The following is a 15,835-nucleotide window of genomic DNA, read 5'->3' as shown; positions in this document are numbered from 1 at the left end:
AAAAAAATGATATAAGGTCTGACATTCCACCTCTAGCTGGTCAACAGTGGCGTAAATACAACATGTCATCTTGTCTTAGCAGCAAGGGTCCGTGGCTGTGATTCACACAGAAGAATGTGGGTGTTTAAACAATGCTCGGTTCCTCCACCTCCCATATTAACCAGCTTTTTGAAGCAGCATCTGTTTTTCAGCAGATACTGCATTTCAAGTTGAGGCCACTAATTTCTGGTGCCATTACTCACTCTCAATAGCTGGTCCACGGCACAGTGAAAAACTACCTTGATTTTACTATGCATCAGTAGCTTTGATGTCTGTTTGAAAAAAAAGATGATGTGGTACTATTGAACCAATTTGCTTCATTAACTAATAACTCTACTTGAAGTGATCTGCCAAGTACCACACATCTAAAAGCAGAAATGTAACTTCACTATTAAGTTTACTGAGAAACCAAAGATTCAAAGATTGGGGGATTGGACTAGATCCCTCAAGGTCCCTCCCAGTCCCGAACATTCTGTGATTCTACAGCAGATATGACTAAACTGGACAAAGAGGCTACTGAGTACAGATACAGAAAAATAACTCTGAAAATAGTATAAAGATCCTCATTTTACTACAATAAGAAGTCTGAAGAACTGCAGAGCCGGAGTTAATATTCCAGCATGCTGCATATTGTAGGCCCACTGCTAAAAATGTGTCATGGTTTTGGCTGGGATAGAGTTAATTTTCTTTGTAGAGGCTCATATTTTTTGGATTTCTGTTTTATCTGTTTTGGATTTCTGATGAAAACAGCAGTGATAACACACTAATGTTTCAGTTATTGCAGAGCAGTGCTTACACAGAGCCGGGGAATTTTCAGCTCCTCGTGCTCCTCCCCAGCAAGGAGACGGGGGTGCACAAGGAGCTGGGAGGGGACAGAGCCAGGACAGATGGCTCAGACTGGCCAAAGATAGAACCGGAGTAAAGCAGAAGGAAGGGGGGATGTTTGGAGTGACGTTTGCCTTCCCAAGAACCCATTATGCATGCTGAGCCCTGCTTTCCTGGGAGTGGCTGCACACCTGCCTGATGGTGGGACGTGGTGAATGGATTCCTTGTTTTGCTTCGCTTGTGCAAGCGGCTTTTGCTTTACCTCATCCCGTGAGTTCTGTCACTTTTACCTTTCCACTTCTGTCCCCTATTCCACCTGGGGAAAGAGAATGAGCGGCTAGGTGATGCCCAGCTGCCTGTCAGGGTAAAGCACAACAAGAAGGACTCATTCAGTGTGAGCAGGGAGCATCAAAATCCATCAGATACAACAACATCTCCCAAATAAAGGGTGTGGGGGAGATCTCCCTAAGGTTTTTAAGGAAAAAAAAAAAAGGTTAAAAAGAGCCCACTGGTGAAGTCTTGCAGCCTGAACTGTCCCAAGGGGCTTTTAGGGTCAATAAGAACTCCATCCTCAGCTGGTTCTTTCTTGGCAATAAACATCACTGCTTGGAGAAACAGAGGGGCTGCAGGCTGAAAAAGAGAAAGGCAGGACATCTGTGACACACACAGACAGGATTTTTGTCCTGAAGTGAAGTAGAACAAGATTAGGCTGGTATTTGAAGAACTATTTCACACAAGAAATGTTCCCTTGCCACTACACAGGGGAATATAGATTTGTCAGAGTTTTCAAAACTTATTTCCCCTTGTACTTCTGCCCACGTGCTGGTAATGCCCTTACCCAATTCAACAGCAAGTAGCACAGCTCCTACGAACAGGAGATATCTCCAAATGCAATACCACTGCTGTTTTTTTTTCCTATTTGTCAAGTCCTTCTTGCAAACCAAAGAGAAGTGAATCAGTGTGGCTGCAGGCCTCAAGTAAAAGCGATCCAAGAAGGCCTGATGTCAGTGTTTCTCCACACACACGCCAATTCCTGACTAACACAACAAAGCTTGCCTGTTCCTCACACAGTCCATTCATTACGTACTGCCCAGCAAACGGAGTTACAATGTGGAAGGGACAACTTCTACCGTTACACACTGTACTTACATTCAAGAAATACAGAGAGAGGTATCTCATGCAGATTACACACTAACAAACTCATAAAAAAAAGAGTTTTTCCTCAAAAGATAAGGCGCTCTATTTGTTGATCCTACTGCCTTTTTCCAGATGGGTAGGACAACTGCCACACGGGGAATTTCTAGGAACACGCTAGGAACATCACTTGGAACAACCACCGCAGACTGCGCTTCATGAAATCTGCCTACACCATGGGAGGGCCTCAAGGAGCAACGCAGCTGTCAAACAACCTTGGACAGCCAAATCCACCCCAGCATCCACTTCATCCTCAGTAGCAGGCATCCCAAGGCAGCTCCACCTGGTATCAGGTTAGAAAACATCGAGTATCTTTTCTTGGTAAGCAGCTAGACATCCTACATCTATATTTAGACAACATTCTAAATAAATTCATTTCTAGGCCACATCCTTCTGAATTACACTATGCTCTTTAATTACTTCATGCAGACATCAGCGAATTCAGCCAACTCACATTTTTATTCAGATGCCATAGCAGAGACAAATCATCCTTAACTCTTAGAAGGATTAACTCCCCCTGGAGACAGGGACATAACCTTGGGATTCGTCACTCTCCGCATGCTTTTATTCCTCCTCTTGCTGCTTACCTATCTGCCTTCTCAAACACTTCTGTTTTATCGTCGTGGTACAGGCATATGATTCAGAGCACGGAGACGCTTGGTTCAGTCACCTTCATTCTGCTCCTCACAGGAGCTCTAAGCCTGATGCACAAAGACACACAGCCAGCTCTTCCCACAAGATCTGTGCGGCCGCGTCTATTTTTAAGTTTGTCATTTCACGACAGAAGAGCTGCATTAGCAGTTCAGGAAACCAAGGCAGGTGTGAAGTGAGGAGAGGAGAATGAGCAACCTCGACCCCGCTCCAGGAGCCACGTTTAAGTGCACACGGGATGAGCTGGAACAGTGGCCCCCAGGAGTTTTCAAGCAGCCCGCAGCAAAGCTGACTGCACAACTTGCCTTCCTCTCATTACTGCTGCTCCCACCTCTGGGAGAAGCATCCCTGGAGACGGGAAGAGTTCACGGACTATGATTCACTCAGTACCTGCTGCTATTAAGGCTCTTACCAGGGATACCACTTACAGCTTAGAACCCTGCAATACGCTTTGCATGAAATGATTTATCATTTCTAAGGAGGACACGGGATGCAGGAAGAAACTCAGTCATTATAAATGTAAGTTGGATTAAGTCCTTCTGACATTCAAAGACAACCGTGCGCAACCAGACCCTACTCTCTCTCCCCAGGAAAATGTTAGTGGAGGTTGGCATTGCGAAGGGGAGCTTAGAATTTAGTCACCGTGTTTGTCTCTGAAGCCTCTTTCTGCACCACCACCATCAGGGTAGCTTGGAGGCAGAAGGAAAAAATAGCAATACAGAGGCCACGCTGGATGCCTTCTATGTGCATTCACAGAATCAAAACAAAGCTACAAACACGCTGTTGTCAGAGCAAGATCATTCAGGCTGGAGACTAATGGCAGAAGGGAAACACCCTTCTTTCAGTCCCCAGTGGCATTTCTAGAGAAACCTTCCCACCAAAAGCATGCTGTTTGGTGTCAAGGCGCATTTGTATCTGTGTGATATGTGGCTGCTTGGGCAAGGAGATGTCCGTTACCTAACCAAAGCCTACAAACCAGGTGTACAGATCACCTAAGTGAAAACCTACCTCTCCAGCAGCTCGAGATGCCGTGGGGTCTGTGCTCACCGATGTAGTAGAAGTCTCACAAAGCAACTTGGTGCTAGATTACAGAAAGTACCCACCAAAACATCCAGTAACTGGCAACCCTCATCCATCTCCTGATATTCAACAACACAAGTAGGAAGGAAAACAGACTCTCAGGCTGTAGCCACTAGATGGAGAAGGGAAGAAATCGCTGCCCCAGAACATGACACCTCAGCGCTTCTTTAATGGAGACAGAAAGACAGAAAGATGACAGACAGAAACTAGGAAGGCATTCAGAATACTCCAGGGCTACCAGAAGAAGAAAAGATTTTTAACCAAAACAACAACAACAAAAAAATCACTCATCTAAGAGTGATTCAAAAAAAAAAAGAAAAAAAAAAAAAAGCTGTTTAACAGGCAGCAACCATTTCTCCATTTCCTTGGGTCACTGCTCTCAAATAATGGCTTTGGGACAATTCATCCCTGCTTGTCAATAAAGCTGCTTTAACAGCTTTTGAACACCAGGCAGTAAGAGCAGGCAGGCAATGCCAGCAGAACAACACAAGCTGCCAGGCATTCAACCCTGGCTTGCTAGCTTTTAACCTCTTCAGAGGCCATTTAACTGCAAATAAAAACAAGCAGGCTAATACATACGCCTTTACTCCACCAAACACAGGCAGGTCCCTCGAACACGGAGCGTACCTTTCCGGCTTTGTTCTTTCCTACGAAGCACATCGCACAGAAAGATCCTTAAAAGCACAGCTGTTACTTTTGTATAATGAACAAATCCAAAAACACCAATTTAGTTTTCAATGTGACTGTTCAGGCTGAGTGAAATGTCAAGGTAGAACAAACAGCACAGCCAGGCAGGTTTGCACACATAATGCTCTTTTGATTAACGAAAAAAAATCTACTTAAAAATAAAATCCCAGTCATCCACTTGAAGCTGGGGGGGGACGGGAACTGCTACCATTCACCGTTGTTAAAACCATACCTGCAACTACTGTGACCATGACCAGAGAGAAAAAGATTATTCCCTTTACTTGTTAAATTGATTTTATTCAACAGCATAACAGCAGGCTGACTCTGAGGATATGCGAGGTGGCCTTAAGGACCAATTACCCTGTTCCAAGCACCTAATGACAGAATGTCTGAAATAATCACAATAGCAAAGAAGATGGCCCCAGAGAACTGCGAGTACCTGGGACAATGGTGATAAAGGAACGAGCGGGGAAGACTCCCCTCTGCCTACTGACCCAGATAGGGCTCAGACGTCATTAGGCTGGCGTGGGCGAGAGGACAGGGACGAGCAGACGGCTGGACAGGTGACACAGCACAGCTCAGCGATCGTTGCGGGCAGGATTGTGCACATCGGGTGTCTGAGAGCTGCAACACAAAAAAGTCAGACCTGGCCTGACCAGCAGTTTGGAGCGAATCACTATGTTGGGAAAGCATGAGCTGAGAGTAGCTGTCATCTCTGATGGACCTAGGGACCCCTAAACGACACAGAGAAGGAACCCACCTGATGTGTTGTATTCCCTCCTAGATAATGTCAGAATAAAGAGGGTCCAATTCCTCTCAGGAACGTGTGAAAGAACATGGAAATCAAATTACAAGGTTTAGGAAGTAGAATTTCTGTCAGAACTAAATTGCTTGGTTGATTTTATTTCAATTTTAATTGGGAAAGCTTCTCTTGAAGCACATCTTTCTTACCTGACTCTAAAAAAAAGCAGTGACTTCCAGCTGCCTAGGCTTTTCAGCTCCTTACGGCCTTCACTGTAGCTGTTTGTTCTGGACATAAATCCAGAATTTTATTCTACAGATCTGTCAAACAAAGAATTTATACATACCAGTAAATCCACCCTGGAACAGTCAATAGGAAATTGACAGATGCCTTATCCTAACACCTTCTTCTACACATATATAGGAAGCATTAATTTTTCAGTTTTTAGGGGGAAATATTAGTTCAAGAATTCTTTCCAAAATCCTTCCTTTAGCTCATGGCTGCTTTCCTGCCCATCCAAAGGCAAGCGCCTCCTCTGACGGCTCACTCAGCCCTTACCCAATCCAGCACAGATAAAAAGAACCAACCCTGCCAGCAGAGTAGGTGAGATCTATCACCCTGGTTTATAGACCAAGAAGAACAATGGCAGGAAGTCAGCAGCAGGGGAAGAAAATAGGAACTGCTGACTCTGAACGCTTCATTTTGAGATTGATAATTCTTTGTTTAAATGAAATTTCTGTGTTTCCTGTCTGACGGCAGATGAGAACATAATGTGCAGAGAGCAGCTCAGGACAGCTTCTGGCACAGCGACAGGCTGGGATCACGGATGGGATGCAGCAGTGGGAGCCAACAGACCTGAACTCTGTCCTGCTCCCGGCACTGACTCACGGCGTAATTTCTCCTCCGGCCAATTAAGTCTTTCTTCTTTAGCTTCTTCATTTTGCAGAGAGGCACCTGGAGACATCTGCCTGCTTTTCATCAAGCACGTTGAAATCTACAGACTAAAAACTCTGCAAAAGCATAAAGTATGACCGATCAAAGTCCCAGTTTCTTTGAAAGCCTCCAGAAGGAAACCTCCAGGAAGATGTTTTTATGAAAACAAACTGTGATGTGCACCGTATGAGCCGAGCCTTGGTTCAGTGACAGGGTTGTGCCTAGAGTGCACGTTTATGAACAACCTTGATTAGGAATGGTTTCCTCAACCGGGACCCAAAAAAAAAAAAAAAAGATCCTGTTAATGTAAGTGTTTACACATGGAAAGTAAACATGTAATATACAGCTATCAAAGTCGGGCCCTGAATGTGAGTTCAAGATGCAAATAAAGATTCAAAGCAGGACTAATAAATTGATACTTGTAAATACCAAGCTGTTATTAACACATTTAATAAGATTAACACCTGCGTAACAGCAGATAACATACAAACATCATTAAGTAATCAGCTAGTCCTCATTTACACACAATGAAGTATTAACACCAATACTGCACAAGTTGAGCTTTAACGAACAAACTCTCAAGGCTTCAAAACCACATTGGAAACTGCTTAATCCTGAGCTATTTTGAGCCAATTCTGGGATGCAAAGGACTAGACAAGGAGGTGGAGGAGCTAATACAGATTTAACCATCTTATCTATACTGCAAGCAAGCAAAGTCTGGAATTCTCAAATTTTGCACAACTTACATTTCATCCCAACATCACATCACGCCATTTTTAAAGCATAATCCTCCAGCAATTTTCCTTCTTTTTTTTTTTTTTTTTTTTGACCTGCTGACTCTCCACACTCATAGGCCAAGGAGTGAAATGCAGGAATAGGTTTCCTTGCCAGCCAGCTCCTCCCTCTTAATTCTAGTTCCAAGAACATAATGAAACTAACAGAGGAAGTTTCTGAAACAAGGAGGAGTACTGAGAATGAGAAAACAAGGTTAGCCACGAGGACTGTCATTCATTATATAATTCAGCCTTTGGGTAATTGGACATTTAGGGAAAGGGGCCGAGAGAACCTCGGAAGTATGCTCGGCGGCCGCTTCTGCGGCATTATGTCATCTGGGCTTCTAGCTACTTGGCAGGTATGGGATTTGTATAGGAAAGAATTTGAACAGAAAAACAGCAAAACTAATTTCTTTCGTAGTCTGTTGTCCTATTTCTAGGACAACAGACTACGAACCCTCACAACACTTGCAGAAGGAAGGCACAAAATGCTTAGATTTCGCTCCTGTTTGAACTGAAGGAGCTATTTCTCCTGGTTCCTCCCTTCTGCCAGCCTCCCTCACTCCACTGTGCTGCCCTGCACAATGTATTTTTGTCTACCATCTGCTAAATTTTGTGCTCTTATTCTTTCAGTGTGTGTAAGGAGCTTGGTCTTTATGGCCCAGGAACACGTAGCAATCGCTACTGCTGAGCTACCCCAATTGTGTAAACTACTTCATATGTCACCAAAGAATGGAAGAGAGGAAGCAGTACAACACGATTTTTTTTCAAAATAAAACATTAGGCTCAAGCATATTTCAAAGATAATTATGAAGAGGAATGTACTTATAATCTCAGATACTCAATGGTGGAGTCCTGCCAGCAAGCATTTTATTTCCTCTTAGGCAGTGAGGCAGGTGTCAAAATGAAGGATGAAAGAGAAATGTATTTTTAATAAAGTGAGCAAACTATGCTCTGCTTCATCAAAACAGGGGAAAAGAGTCACGAAATAAAAATGTTCAAGTAAGGGGACTGGCATTTAAAGAGACCCAGCCCTGCACTAGACTGAAAGTAAAAGATCATATTTCTGTGTGGTACCACCATATCCTGGAGATCTGAGAGAATGGAGGAAGAGAGAACAGGATAAAACATATATAGCTGCTCCCCAAACTAATTAAATTGCTGCAATCCTTAAAAGTTAAAAAAAAAAAAAAAGTAAATGAAAAAAATTGTAAGGTATCTTCCCACATTTTCTAGAAATCACCAAACATGAAGACTTTGTTTCTGACCAGTACTGCTGAGCACCTTGAAACATGATGTTGTAACATGAATGTAGCATCAGACCCTTGTACCTTTCCTTTGCGCTAAACCTTCCGAAAGGTTTAGGCCCCAGCTGCCCTAGGACACCCCACAAATCGGAGATTTGGACCATGCACCTCTACGTTCCCCAGAACTGCACAAAGAAAACAAATAACCTCTGCCAAAAAAAAGTAGAGGACACTAAAAAAAAGGGAAGAATAGCTCCAGCTTCATAAGGCTTCCCCCAAAAGCATAAAGGCTGGTCCACACTGCTGCATGACAGCAGATTTTTCTGTATCAGCAGGGAATCCCTGACGTGACCAGTTCAGGTTCTTCTATTTAAATCCCAATCTAAAAGAATTCCTGTCCATGCCTCACCAACTCAGTGCTGTTTTTCAGCTGCACGTAACTGCACTCCCTACAAGCAAGTACAGCTCAGCAGTATCACCTGGCTTCCCTGTGCAGCTCCTGGCTTTGACTCGGTTTTCAAGCAGCCCCCACATCGATCCCACCCCCTACAGAAACCCGGCCGACACAGACCCAAACCAGAGCCACAACTTGCAGCTGGGACCGGGTTTCCCAGCGCTTGTTGGTCGAGATATCGCCTGCCACAACCCAGCAGCCAGACTGAGGTGCCTGTTCAGTTTGCTCACGTTTGATTTAGCAACGTGGAATCAATCGATGAGGCTCTGGGACCACATCTTTATCTGATATCACGAAGTTATATTTACATTACTGGCTGCACTGGTGTTTTAGTGGAGATGGACAGCAATTCAGAATGCAAGTGATCTGCCTTAGGACATGACTATTCAATAAATACCAACCAACCATGACTGCCTGAAAGCCTGTTACCAGTTCTACATTAACACAGCATTTCGAAGCCTCCTGTATCAAAAGCCACTCTGTGTTTCTACCTGCTCTGGATTAAACTATATACACCAAAATTTGGAAATATCCTTAAAAAAAAAGTGAAGCAAAATGAGCAACATCCCAACACACAGTTCAAATGCAGCCAACTGCACTGTCCACCTGACTGCAGTCCTTCCTGGTACGTGTCTGCCATGAGCACTACTGAAATAGTCAAATATTTCAGTATAAGAAGATTTTGTAGATCGCGACAAGATTGTTGTTAATAGTTTTTTTGGCAGAATAAGTTTTCCATTCCAGGGGCAGCTGGCTTGGTGCAGGAATACCTAGACAACACTTCAGAGCTTGTGCTTGGATAGAAGACAAAAAAAACAGATGACTTCTTCTTTGGTTGCAAGACTATTCTTTTCTCGCCACCTCCGCTGTTTGAATTACATACCTAAAAAAACACACATGCACTCTTCAAAATACAAGCTGTACAACTTGTGCAGCTTCTCTCACTCCATGGGATTGCTTCAACTCTGTTTACTGTGTGATTCAGTCATTTTTACAGCAATGAACTATGATGCCATGAAGAAAGCATCTGTGTCATCAACGAACGAACAAAGCAGGACAGTTAAAGTTCAGAAGGAACAATTCAAAACTTTCCTACAAAGCCAGACTTTAATGCTCCTGTACTTACTCAGCTGGAGTAGGTAACTTCTATTTTAAGACAAAGATTAAGGAAACTTGGGAAGAAATATTTACACACATGCACTGTATACTCAGTTATTGGTGGCATAAACATCAACAGGCTCTGTCTGTACAACTCCGTGTGCCCATCCGACTGCAGAATAATTTTTCAGGTGCTCTCAAAGGGCTATTGTTTTAAGTTAGTCACGCTGCTGCCTGGCACCACCACCAACCCTGGCCATTACGTAAGGCAGCAGCAATAGCCCTGGGAAGGCTTGTTTACCAGCACGTTGCACAACGCCGAGAGGAGCATGCTTGCCAGGCATGGTTAAGTTCACTATGGAAATATGCTTGTAGAGTTAGCAGGTGGGCTGAAACGGTCAGCTGGCATTGCAGAGGCTAAAGACAAAAGTGTGCGTCTCTGCAAAGTGGAGAGAGAGGCACCCATCTAACCGACACAGCACGGTGTAACGCCACGAGTTGGAAATGTACTTTAGGAAGTCAGCTACCAAGTAAATCCCATAGAGGATTTAAGATCTTGAACAGAGTTATACAAGTGGCAAAAAGTTTAGGGCTGCGGAAAGGAGCATGACCACAGACAACTTAGGACAGGGCACATGCAAACCTTGTTGTTACACCACTGCTGCATGCACAAGGCATCTAACCCGGAGAAACCGTCCCAGCTGGCCTCGGCTGCTCATTCTCCTTTCTTATCCTCCCCACGCCGTTTCAGCCAAGAGCAGGTGATACCTGCTGCTATCACCACTGCACACACTCTGCGGGACAGACACCGCGAGCTCATTTGTAAAGTTCAGTGAGTAATTTTGCCAAAGGAACCACTATGTATTTATGTGGCTTGTTAAACAATGTGCTGAGAGAGAGCAAACAGGTGGATGGAGTGCTGCAGTCTGATGGGAAGCTGAACCGCCTCAGACTTCACAAAGAGACTGCAAATTAAAGCTCCTGAACAAATATGTACATTTCCACCGGCATCTGATACTCGCTAGGCAGTGCCAAAACGTCATTTAGTCATTATTGTTGCTTTACAACTGGAAAATGTTCAAACACAAGCTGAACAGCTCCCCAAAAATCTAAGCCAAATCTTTCTGTAACCCCTCAGATTTGAAGCCGTGACCCCCACAAACCCGTCAAACAGTACGATTAGGAGAGCTTTGCTCCTTCTTTCCTTAAGCCTGAAGACTAAAAGCAAGCTATTTCCCTTCAGCTTGCAAGTGAATGGGAAATCGTTGTCCAAGGGGCTGCTTAGTTCAGAAAAAGGTTTTTCTCTTTAGCCTCCAAATCGCCGACAATCCGCCGGTTTGATCTCACTGATCTGGTGGGGAACCGAAGGTGGACAAGCAGACCTCCCTGCTGCTGCCGTATCGCCAGTTTCGCAACCGTGCCAGGTCAGCTGTCTCGAGCATCAGTCTGCCTATTAGCCATCACACCTTGCAGGTCGAAATTAAAAACATTCATAAACATACTGCCTCTCCTGAAAGCAATCACGTTGAAAGTGTGTCAGCTTCTGTTAAGACTGGACAACTTGATTTAAAAAAAGACTACAGGGAAACAAAGCCATGACCTTCCTGTGTCCCAAAATAACAAATATATATATATATATTTATAAATATATATATATTATTTAGATTTGAATCAGAATACCCATGCAGAATGCATCAATTATTACTATTCTTGCAAAAAACAGCAGACTGGGGCCCCATTGTACTGTGCAGAGGGAGTAAGAGTCCTTGCCACAAAGAACTTCCACTCCAAGTTAGCGCTTAAGTCAAAATCCTTTCTAAGCCTGGTTCCTTTCCCATGACCCCCAAAATCCAGGTATAACATACTGGTGAACAACAGTACTTCAGTTAGGTTGTTAAGCCATAAGAGGAAAAAAAAAAACAAAACAAGAAAAACCCTAATCAAAACATCATGATGATTTGTAGTGGGAAATAAATTCTGAACTGTTCAATTGAATATAACAATGAGGATTCACAGATATTTGCTGCTCTATGCCCATGAAACAGTGGTCAGAACATAACTGAGAATTGCCTGCAATTAGAACAAAAACTTGCTTTCGGAATGGTCTATTTTAGTTCCTCCTGGTCCAATCAGTTATGGTTACCAAAATAGTTCCGAAGTTTCAGAAGCTGCTACAAAGCCATCAGGAACCTTCATGCAAATAGGCAGCTGCCAAGAAAAGCCACCAGGTTCAAGAGCCACGTTTCTCTATGCCACGTCCACTTCCAGTGTGCAGGAGTCACTTCATTTTTACTTCTGTAATTCCCAGCACCAGAGCAGGCTCAGTTCCAGCACTGCTGTGCACCACCAAAGCTAAGCCTCCCTGCTAAGTGGATCACACAACATGTGAGAAACCCGGCCTGCGATCACCATTCAAGATGACCCAGGCTTTATAGTTTAATCTCATTATGATTTTTACATCTAGGGAAGCTGCAGAAACATGGGTGACACCGAGTCTTAAAGGCTTGAGGGGGAAGCACCCTTTCTGCTCCAGCTGCATACCTCCAAATCCTCAAATAGGTATGAAGCTGCTCTGCCGACACAAGTTCTAACACACAGGGGGAAATGCAACAAGCAAAAACCTCTTTTGCTCTCTCAGCCAAATATGTTCTAAAAATTAAGAAGGAACCGGGCATTCCAGAAATACAAACTGATTTAGTAGTTCCGCAGGAGGGCTGGTGTCTCATGACAGGCACTGAACAGACCTGTACCGAAGCCTCCAGTCTGGAAAATAAAAGCTTGGTTCCTTACTAACATCACAGCAGGACTGTAGAGATTAGTGAACATGAAATGCTTTGAAAAAGTGAAAAGCATTAGGCAAGTACTAAGGATTACTAATGGCCTAAAGTTACTCGGGACAGAATTAATTATTTATTCACTTGAAATTACTTTGCTGTAAAAGATATTCTTTTATTTGTGACTTAAATGTACTTTTTATCAGCAAAGAGTATCATTGATAAGCCAAGAACACAGACGTCTTACAGAAAAAGTACAGAACAAGCAACAAAACAAACTATTTCCGCATCTGATACCAACCAATATGCCTCAGACCCTGAACCTGGTAGATAACTTCCAAGAAACTGGTTTAAGCACTTTGGGTTCTTCAATCTGGACAAATTTGAACCTAGAGTCTAGGAGATACAAAAGATTTAGTCAAATGGCTGGAAATGTTTTGATTTTTACTTGAAGAATAGAGATTTCTTTGGTGAAACCTGTGGCTTCCAGAAAATAACAATACCTTTCCACCTGAACCTCTAAATTTTGGACTCTAAAAGATACGTAGGGGCATTTTAAAAACATTTTTTAAACAATCCAACCCTCTAAGTATACAAAAGGGTAACACACTTTAAAGTATTTAAGTATTATTTTAAGGTGCCAAGCTGTACCTTGCAAAGGGAACATCCAATTGAAATCTCTGAAAGAAAATCCTCGCATTTTACGTGACAAAAAACCTCTTCACCTCTTCATTGAGAAACGTTACAGGTGGTAACTTTCTTTCTCTAAGAATATTGTGCTGTGTGTTATGTCATTGTCAGGAAGCAACTGTAAGTTCTTTAATGCATGCATCATTCTTTACCTACGACAGTAAAATTTTCCAACCTCAACAGATTTTGTTCCACTGGCAGCACAATGAACAAAAACCACATCAGCTAAAAAGACTGTCTCTAACCTTTGAAAAAATTTTGTTCCTGAACTTTGTTCATGTTGCTAAAACAGGAAAGCAGTTTGTTGCACATGACAACAGTCTCTTTGTACAATAAAACATAGTTCTTGGCTATACCAACTGCAGCCTTTTGAAGTCTCATCTCTGCAGAAAAGATGAACCTCAGTACGCTTACATCATACCAGCAGGTGCTTTGAAATGCCTACTTCGAATCCTCCAACCTGGTGACATAGAAATTACTTGGGACTGTGAATCTTTAGAATGTAGACTGGAACTGATGCCTCTATGTTTTTATAACTCAATAATCCAACCTCTGAAACTCAGCTTTTATTCAATGCCTTTGTACCACTCTGAAGTTTATCACTAGTGCTTTCTCTTAGGGTGATTACTCTTTAAGAGCCTGTTTTCCACATGTGCATTTTGAGACCCAACAAAAATTACATTTTATAGACATTAGAAATAACACTTTCTGTATCTGCTATTATAAAGTGACAGCCACAACCCAGGATTCCTCATTGTTCGTGTATTCTACAAGTCTGAAAACAGACGGCAACAGGACTTGCAGCTGGCAGAATGTCTCCAAAGCCGAGAAGATTTTTTCTACCAACTTTTAGACAAAAGCAGAAACAGGGCTCTGGGACCCGGATCCCACATGATCCAGCAGATGCTGTTTCCAGCGTCAGCAAGTTTTCATTCAGAAGCAACTGCCTCCATGTTCAATAGTGCCTCACGGATCACATACAAGATCATGTTAGCCTGTATAAATGAGAGGCCTGATTTAGAATTACAGCAAAAACACAGTACACAGCTTTTGTTTGGGAGAACTAAAAAACAACACCCTATCGCTGTTTTCTCTGGCCACCTCACAGGGTTGGTTTTGGATGGCTCGTGATGGTTTAACATGTGAAGCACCAAGAAGCACCTGACACCTCTGAATTCCCCCAACCTCATGTATTCTTATTGAAATCCTAACGTTCTGATGAAACCTAGGTGAGACTTATCCGAGCAGTTTTCACGTAGTGTGTACGAATCTGTGCACTTTGCATGTAGTGTGTATGAAGTGCATACAAATCGACGTACTTTGCCTGCAATGTGTATGAATCTGTGCAGTCTGCATGTAGTGTGCATGAAGTGTGTACAAATCTGTGCACTCTGCATGCAAAGTGCATCAGTCTGTGCAGTTTGCATGCAGTGCGTACAAATCTGTGCACTTTGCACGTCATGTGTATGAAGTGTGTACAAATCCGTGCACTTTGCATGCAATGTGTACAAATCTGTGCACTGTGCATGCAACGTGTACAAATCTGTGCACTTTGCATGCAATGTGTACAAATCCTTGCATGCAATGTGTACAAATCCTTGCACTTTGCATGCAACGTGCATGGATTTGGATAGCTCTTAGGGTCTGGAGAGGGTCAAGCGGGAAACGAATGGTTTCTCCTCCTGCTCCACCATAACCCGAGGGGTCTCTGGGCATTCAGCAGCTCCCACCAGGAGGGCTCCAGCCCCGGGGCCCTGCAGGAGGAGCCCCCCCAGGGGCCGAGGCGCTGCCTGCGGCCGTGCAGCCCCCGCCGCTCCACCCCCGGCCCCCGGGGGCGCCCGAAACTCCGCACGCCCCGCTCCCCTTTGCACAACGCCATTATATAAGGCTAATTACCGCCCGCCTGCCTTTCCCACGTCCCTTCCCAGCCCTACTTCTCGCCTCCCTGCCGCTCCTCCCTACCCCGGGACGAGCCGCCCGGCTTCACCCACCCGGGGGAGGCCTCGGGGCCGGGCGGGGAGAAGAAGAGGAGGAGGAGGAGGAGGAGGAGGCGGCGGCTCCATCCCCATCCCTATCCCTATGCCCTGCTCCGCCCGGCCGGGCCGTGCTCACCTCCTGAAGTCAAAGGGCATGGTGCTGGTGGAGGGCGCCGGGCTCAGCTGCGGGCCCCCGGCCCCGGCTCTCGCCCCGCTGCCGCCGGCTGCAAGGCCCAGGAAGTGCCGGCCCCGCCGCCGCGCTGCACCAACCCATTGGGCGGCCCGGCCCGGCCGTCGTTTCCGCCGCCGGGTTAACGGGCATCGAGGGGGCGACGGCCCCGGTTATGCCCACCGGGTCCGGAGGAAGCCGCCCCGATGGGCTGGAGGAGCCCCGGGGTCTGGCGGTGCCCCGCAGCCCCGAGGCAGCCCCCGCCATGGCGCCCCGCAGGCACCCCGAGGCTGTGAGGGGTGCTCATGGCTCCCTCAGCGCCTCCCCGGGTCCTCTCAGCGGCTGTAGCACCCCGATGAACACCCTGGGGAGCCCAAAACCCTTGGGAACCCAAAACCCTTGCGATCTGCACCCTTGGGTTCATCACCCTTAGGATCCGCTGCCACACAGCCCCTGTCCTGCAGGGAGGTGATCCTGCCTAGCTCCCCACTCCCTGGCTTTCC

At 44.9% G+C, this 15,835-nt stretch overlaps 1 protein-coding gene across 1 annotated transcript in view; it reads right to left on the bottom strand.

The window, feature by feature from the left end:
- ERGIC1 (endoplasmic reticulum-golgi intermediate compartment 1) overlaps positions 1 to 15,396 on the bottom strand; it is a 57,400-nt gene extending 42,004 nt beyond the window's left edge. Inside the window, exon 1 of the mRNA XM_084295095.1 lies at positions 15,300 to 15,396. Coding sequence (XP_084151221.1) covers positions 15,300 to 15,319 — 20 coding nt within the window. The 5' untranslated portion in view covers positions 15,320 to 15,396. The remainder of the gene's footprint in view (positions 1 to 15,299) is intronic.
- Positions 15,397 to 15,835: the final 439 nt, after the last annotated feature.

The sequence above is a fragment of the Netta rufina genome (assembly GCF_964035555.1).
Source record: "Netta rufina genome assembly, chromosome: 14".
Classification (NCBI taxonomy): Eukaryota; Metazoa; Chordata; class Aves; order Anseriformes; family Anatidae; genus Netta; species Netta rufina.
The sequence above is the reverse complement of the archived record's forward strand: the minus strand, read 5'-3'. Positions and strand labels throughout refer to the sequence as shown.